The 7,757-nt window shown below is 48.4% G+C and overlaps 1 protein-coding gene across 4 annotated transcripts in view; it reads right to left on the bottom strand.

Moving 5' to 3' along the window:
• Nucleotides 1-7,757, bottom strand: part of Itgal (integrin subunit alpha L) — a 38,191-nt gene that overhangs the window by 10,237 nt on the left and 20,197 nt on the right. For 2 of the 4 annotated variants that reach the window (XM_021169190.2, XM_021169192.2), the window contains exons 18-21: nucleotides 6,585-6,674; nucleotides 1,939-1,992; nucleotides 1,767-1,837; nucleotides 1,275-1,416 (exon numbers count right to left, since the gene is read on the bottom strand). In XM_021169190.2, the coding sequence (XP_021024849.1) occupies nucleotides 1,275-1,416; nucleotides 1,767-1,837; nucleotides 1,939-1,992; nucleotides 6,585-6,674 (357 nt within the window). The remainder of the gene's footprint in view (nucleotides 1-1,274; nucleotides 1,417-1,766; nucleotides 1,838-1,938; nucleotides 1,993-6,584; nucleotides 6,675-7,757) is intronic. The other 2 variants (XM_021169191.2, XM_021169193.2) reach the window with 1 other exon arrangement.

The following is a 7,757-nucleotide window of genomic DNA, read 5'->3' as shown; positions in this document are numbered from 1 at the left end:
AGGTGAATTTCTGAGTTCGAGGCCAGCCTGGTCTACAGAGTGAGTTCCAGGACAGCCAGGGCTATACAGAGAAACCCTGTCTCGAAAAACCAAAACAAAAAAACAAAAACAAACAAACAAACAAACAAAAAACAGTTGGGTATCAGTGGTGCAAGACTTTAATCCCAGCGCTCAGGAGGCAGAGGCAGGTGGATCTCTGAGTTTGAGGCCAGCCTGGTCTACAGAGTGAGTTCCAGGATAGCCAGGGCTACACTAAGAAATCCTGTCTCAAAAAACCCAAGCAAACAAACAAAAGGTTGCTTGTTCAAGGCCCTAGATTCACTTGTCAGTGTGGCAAAATACAAACATACATGCAGACAGACAGACATGTAGTAATTGCTGAGCTCTCCATATAAACCCTTTGAACTTCTCTGTAATTTGTACGTTTCCATGGTGGCTCCTTATGATTTTTAAAACATTATTTGAAAGTAAAAGTTCTGTCCTTTTGGAGATAGGGTCTCAGGATTCCAGGCTAGTCTTAAACTTACTATGTAGCCAAGGAGAGCTTGACCTTCTAACCTGCCAGCCTGGACTCCCCCCATCCTTCCACCCTCCATCCCACACCCCCATAGCCACCTCCTCGGTGCCGGGGTTACAGGCAGGTACCACCCTTCCCTGCTGGATTCAGTGCTGAGAGAAACACAGGGCTTCATTCGTGCTAGGCAAGCACTCTGAAAGCGGCAGCCCCTAAGGGTCTACTCAAAACAATGCACAGCGCTGCTTGAAAGCATGCCAGCCATCGGAGGAAAGAAACTGCACGGTTCCAAGTGTGCCAAAGACACCACCCTCGAGCCTCGTGCCTGCACTCTTCTCTATGTCCTTCCTTCTTACTTATTCATTACTTTAGCTAAGCATAATGGTTCATACCTTTAACCCCAGCACTCGGGAGGCAGAGGCAGGTGGGTCTCTTATGAGTTCCAGGCCAGCCAGGGTTACATAATGAGACCCTGTTTCCAAACTCAGGTCTTCATGTGTGCAGCATAAACTGTTTACCTACTGACCGTGCCATCCATTTCCTCAGCCCTATTCCAATGTCCCAGACTCTCTCTCTCTCTCTCTCTCTCTCTCTCTCTCTCTCTCTCTCTCTCTCCAGGTTGGGATGCAGATGTGACCCTCAGAGCCCTACACATTGATGCCATCCCACCCACTCCAGCAATCCAGGCTACCCAAAGTGCCCTGTGGGGACGCCAGCCAGTGCAGGAAACTACCCAGGCAGGTGGTACAGTGGGGCTCACCTGAAGCATCTCCACTTTCCGGAAGGAGAGTCCCCGAGGGAAGTCCAGGTCTAATCGCACCCAGTAAGCATCTTCCCCAGAGTTCTTCAGTGTCCACTCCACAGCAAGGCTGGCAGAGGACATCAGACGCAGGACTCCAGATCTGGGGATTGGGAGGTGATCAGAATCATGGGGCCATGACAGCAGGAAACAGCATCAAGGTGAAGACTTCAGAGATGAGGGAACAGGCCAACCACAAACAACAGTTAAAATGCTCAGCTCAGAGTCCTTAACACGACCCCAACGCAGGCTCTGCTAATGACTGCCTTTGTCAGAGAGGGAAGTGCCCCTCCTAGTGGACACAGCCCACTGGTGAAGGGCCTTTTGACACTGTCTCAATATACTTGGCAGCTACGGAGGGAAGATGGAATTAAACTGGAGCCAGGTGGGCAGGGAAGATGGAATTAAACTGGAGCCAGGTGGGCAGGCGTCAAGGGACAAAGGCTTACAGACCTGGTAGGGGATGACAGGGCCAGGTCTGCCTCACACTTCTTATCTTCACCGCAGTTCTTCTCAAAAGGGATCTGAAAGGTCAAGAAGGAACCAGGAAGGAGGCTTAGGCCCCGGACCCAGCAGAGCCAGACAGGGTCCCCAGGCCCACCTGTCTGCCTCTCTCTCCTCTTACCTCCTTAGTCACTGCATGGATTGAAGGTCTCAAGATAGGCTTCATGGCCCTGCCCTGTTGAGCATGGAGGAGTGAAGACAGGGTGCTCAGGTGAGTGAGAAGGTCTTGTGATGGCACAAGAGAGACTCTGGGCTCAGCTGGGATGACTGTGGTCTTTCTACACCCTTACCCATACATGTCCAGGTACATGGCCCTTCTCTAGTGACAGCTACACAATGGGTATCTGGGCTGAGACAAAGCAACCTACAGTTCCACCCTTGGCAGGAGCTCTTGGCTGTTCAACATCTGGCCTCCCCTGCCTGCCCTTTTTCTGTGGTTTGCCTCTGCCCATCCCCCACCCTCCTAGGCCTGCTCTCCAGCTCCTAGGAATTCAATGCCATTTCCCCCAGCACTTCCTGAACTTCTCTGGCAGACCAGCCCCCACCCTACCCTCATTTCTGGGCACTTGGTAACACATCAGCATGTAAAATAGGCACAGAGGGAATGACGACAACTCAATGTCCACAGTGGGTGAGGGGTAATGATGTGACAGTACAGGAATGCCTCAGAGCACGGAGAAAAGACTCCTAACCCAGATATGAAGTGTCCTGAAGCAACGTGTCCTGAAGCAATGGCAGCCCCACTCACTGCCCTATTTGGATCTAGAACGCCCACCTCTGCATGTGTTCAGGGCCTGGTCCCAGCCTTGTGTTGTAATTGGATGGTGGCAGAGCCTAACTAAGAGCTAACTCGTAGTTGGAGGATGTTAGGTCATTGGAGGTGTGTCCTTGAAGTTGGCACTGGCACCCCAATTCTTCCTTCCTTTCCCTTTACTTCCCAGCCACGGTGATGGGGGTCAGTAGCTTTACAATGCACTCCCCACCATAATATGCACCTGTCACAGGTCTAAAGCAACAAAACTGATGATCACAGACTATAGCCATGAGACCATGAGTCCAAACGAACCTTTCTTCTTTATAACTTGATCATCTGAGTATTTGTTACCATCACAGAATGCCTACTAGGGCACTAAAACAGTAAGAGGAAGCCAGGTGAAGAAAATGGAGAAAAAAGTTCAGAGGATACATAGGCCCTGAGGCGTGACAGACTGTGCCTCCTGCCACACGCACCCCCACCTCCCCCAGGGAACAGGTCTAGCCCCAGCGCAGTCCATCAGAAGGATCAAGAAGTCAGAACACAGTTCAGGTTCCACTAAGCCTATGCGTAATGCTGGGGCGCTGAGATTCTATGCGTAATGCTGGGGCACTGAGATTCTATTCTAAAGGCAGTGGAACCTTGGAAGGTCTTCACAGGTTATCACAGTGGGATCTTTGGGAAGACTCCAGCCTCCAGACTCGTCTTTACGTGGAGAAAGTCTTGGTGCTCTCTGCTGATGGCTCTCCATCCACCTCAGCACTCACACAGATGCTTCACTACCCAGGCAACCATGAGCCACATGCAATCCAGGGCCTTGACCTCCTCAGCTGTGTTTCTGAAAGAAGCGAGGTCTGTCTCCCATCTCCCTTGACCATATCAGTACCACCGACACACACAACTAATTCATTCATTTCATAAGACCCAGAACTAATGACATTTCCCAGGAAGGTGTTCTTGATATTGACTGTGATCTCAGGTGCCAGGTCCTGATGTCCTGGGTTTCCGTTAGAGGAGGAGGCAGCGACTGCAGGCAGCACCTACACAGGGGTCCTCACCTCTTGCCTCTAAAACAGTCTCCACTTCAAAGCAAAACAAAACAAAAAAACATCTTCAGTTTTTAGACTCCTTTTCTTAGCCTTTCTTGCAGCTGAGTGTGATCATGGTGACTACATTTTAATCCCTGGGACATCAGTAAAAGTGCTATGTAGCTTTTTAAGGAAATATTCTTCAAGGGAAGCTGTGTGTGTTGCTCCGTTCTCCTTGGCCAGGTGCACAGATTTGATAGCTACACCCCAGGCATCTTTGAGCACAAGATGTGTCCACCACAGAATCCACACATCTAAAAGCAAAAGGCATGTACTCTTTGGTTTGTTGACTCCTGATTTAGAATCTCAGAAGCCATGCCAGTCTCCTCCTGCCTCATACAGGAGAAAGACTTCCCACACAATGGAAGGAGAGAGCAGACTCTTACAAATTATACACACACACACACACACACACACACATACACACACACACACACACAATCAACCAATCAATATTTGTAATACAAGATTTTTTTTTTTTGATGTATGTCACTCTTAGCTGGGTGTGATGGCTCATACCTGTAATCCCAGCAATTCGGAAGTAGGCAGGATTATTAAGCATTCCAGACAACCTTTTCCCCAAACAAACAACAACAAACATTCAAATAGCCAGTGTTAATGTAAACCTCTCTGGTTTGAAGTTGAGTAGGCCTAGCAGGTATCTAGGCCCTGCCTAGAACAGCTCTAGTTGCCTCTTGGGTGATTCAGAACCCAGATCCCACACATTCTAAGGCTGAACTCTCAAGTCCCCTTACCTGACACAGTTGTGCTCCCTCTAGTGCTCCCTGCAGTGGAGAGCCATCACCCACCCAGATGCACATGACAAATGGCCATTGCCTTCTGCCTCTCTGCACATCTCAAGTCCCCAGCTATCCTGCCTCTAGAGACTTCCCTTAATGCATCCCCCATCCCCACTCCCACAGAGTGCCTGGCTTCAAGCCTGACTCTTACCCAGTCCTTCCTCCCTCCAGGTTCCTGTTGTTGCAGTGCATCCCACATCAGTGCAGGAACCAGCTGCTTAATTGTCTATGTGAAGGCAACAATGTCTTCTCCCCTCTCCTAAATATCTGGTCCCACCCCAGAGGGCTTTGGTTGCCCCATACATACGGGGCATGGCATATGACCAAGGCCTGGTCTCTGGCATTGGGTTAGCGGTGTGGATATGACTAGGTCACAACAAAGGGAAGGTGTCTCTACCTGGTTGTCAGAGGTCTGACAGAGGTACTGATTTAAGGACAATAAGCTACATGAACTATGGAGTAGGCTTCCTGAGCTTGGCACAGGCCCCGTGCCTGAAATCAGGATTCAGGAGATGGAAGCAGGTAAGCCAGAAGTTCCAAGACAACCTGGGCTTCATAGAAAGTTCCAGAGCAGTCTGGGGTATATAAAGGAGAGAGCAGGGACAGAAGGAAAGAGAAGGAGAGAAAAAGGCTCTTGATGCCTTTGTACAGGTATCTGAATACAGAACATATAAAGCCAGACCTGTGCCTTAGGCTGGGTCAGTCAATTGCCTTTCTTGCTTACATCGGGCAGGTCTTACTGGGTTTCTGCCACTCACACAAAAAACACCCTGAAGGAGCTAAGAGATGGATGCCCATTCTTCCAGAGGACCTGGACTCAATTTCCAGCACCCATATACAGGGTAACCCAAACTCCAGGTCCAGGGGATCTGATGCTGTTTCTGACCTCCATGGGCACGTGCGTAGTGCAAATGCAAACACGCAGGCAAAACACACATTCAAAATTAATGAATTAAAATAATGAACACGAAAAAATTTAAGCTCGTGAAAATTCTTTGATGTTTCCGCAATGTCTAATAGCTAGACACTAAGCCCTTCTGACCTCATCACCCCAGAGTCTCCAATGTTTTTCTGCCTACACCACATGATCGTCTTTCTCAACCCTTACCTGTCCTCTTATGGACCTCTGGGTCACCTCTATGGGCAGGCTTGTTTTACCCTCTCAGATCTCTGGCATAGATTACTGGCCCCCAATTTAACAGCAGCACCATTGAAGAGGATTGCAACTGTGGCTTCTCGGGCAGCCAGCTGTGAGCCCCTCCAGAGCAGGGTCACATGTAGGAACCACAACACAGCAAGTGCCCAGAGGTGGCACAGCACAGAATGTGCCCCAGTCAACTTCATTCAAGTCATCTGTAGCAGCCAGAAGAGGGTGCTCACTTCTTGTAAGCACACTGCCCTTATCTCCAAATCCCAGGAGTGCAGGGCAGGAGTGCAGGCGGGGTGCACCCATCCTACGATGCCAAAGGCACAGAATGGGCTTGATGGTCACCATACAGGAATCGTCCTCCAGCTCTGGAAGAGTCTCCCCATGGGTGGGGATGGAACCCATGGAAGTTTTGCCAGGAAAGTCCACAGTCAGGTTTCCAGGCCACGTTCCTCCCTCCTGACCCTGTTTCCTCTCATCAGTCCAACCACCTTCTATTGTCAAGAATTTTAAAAGAGAACACCATTCTCTGGCACTGCCAGGGAGTGTCTGACCCTGGGAATTAGGATAGATATCCCCCATTCGTTTTATAGCATCCCAATGTGGTATTGTGTTCACAAGAGAGAGGAGGCTCTGTGTTAGCAACAACAAGGAACAGACCCCTGCCTCAAAGCTAAGCCTTCTGAGGCTCTCTCCCTGGAATGTAGGTGTGTGCAGTGCTGGTATGTAACAGAGTTAGAGCTGATGCCCAGCTGGGACCTGGAACAGGCTCACTAAAGGGGCCCTCCAGACTCCACCCATTATCTCTTCTTCCTCAGAGCCCTCAGAGCCACCTCAGGCTCACCTTCTTTCCAAAGCTGCTTTTAATACAAACTCCTATGGATTCACTTCCTGCTTAAGTAAAACATATTAGCTTTACTATTGCTAAGCAGATTTTCCAGTCTTCCCCTTAAACATCCATTCCTCCATTAGTCTTACCACCTTTTGGTCCTTTGGTGTTCCTTCTTCCTCCAAAAGAGAGAAATTCAGAGAGACATTGATAGGAGAGATGAGGTCTTGAATGCAGATCTAAGGGCAAGAACACACTGTCATGATGAATCTGAGAGCAAGCCTTGTCTGAGAGAGTGCGATAAGATTCTAGTTAAGACCTTATCGCTTTCTACTGCATACACTTAAATACACTAAGCAATTTTACTGTGTCCAGTGTTTATAATGTGCTTCCCAGCACATGCCAGACATCACTAATCAATCCCACAGTTTTCCATAGGCTTATAGTGGAAGCACTTGAACCATTTGTTTGAATGAGAACGACAACTATAGGTCCATATGTTTGGATACTTAGTCTCCAGTTGGTAGAACTATTTGGGAAGGATTAAGAGGTGTGGCTTTGTTGGGAGAGGTGTGTCACTGGGGTGGGCTTTGAGGTTTCAAAAGCCCATGTAATTCCAACTTGGCTCTTTCTGCCTCTTGCTTGCAAAGCAGATGTAGGCTGTCTGTACCTTCAGTGCCATGCCTGCCTGCCTACTGCCACACTCCATGCCATGATGACCATGGACTCAATAAAACTGTAAGCAAGCCCCCAACAAACTCTTCTAAGTAGTCTTGGCCATGGTATCTCTTCATAGCAATAGGAAAGTAACTAAGAAGACACCATTATTAAATTGATCCAGCCATGGTGGTTCATGCTTATAACACAAGGACTTGGGAAACTGAGGTAGGAGGGCCACCAAGAGCTTCAGGCCAGCCTGGGCTACAGAGGAAGATGTTTTTCAAACAACTTTTTAAATTTTGTCCTACGGAGCTGGAAAGATGGTTTATTTGTTAAGAGCATCGGCTGGTCTTCCAGAGGTTTGATTCCCAGCACCCATGTGATGAATCACAGCTCTCAGTAACTCCAGAACGAGGGGATCCAGTGCCTCCTGGCTTCCATGGGCAGCAGGCATGCAGGTGGTACAAAGATGTACATGTGAGCAAAACACCCATATACATAACAAATGTACATGCATAATATACATTATGTATATTTCTACTCTAGGTGCCCATTATCAAACTTCATGAAAGAATATTCCAGTAAAATTGTGGCTATTAGTTCTTTTTTTTTTTTTTTTTTTTTTTTTTTTTTTTTCTGTCACTGCCTGCTAGTAGTAAATA

This window comes from Mus caroli, chromosome 7, assembly GCF_900094665.2.
Source record: "Mus caroli chromosome 7, CAROLI_EIJ_v1.1, whole genome shotgun sequence".
Taxonomy (NCBI): Eukaryota; Metazoa; Chordata; class Mammalia; order Rodentia; family Muridae; genus Mus; species Mus caroli.
The sequence above is the reverse complement of the archived record's forward strand: the minus strand, read 5'-3'. Positions and strand labels throughout refer to the sequence as shown.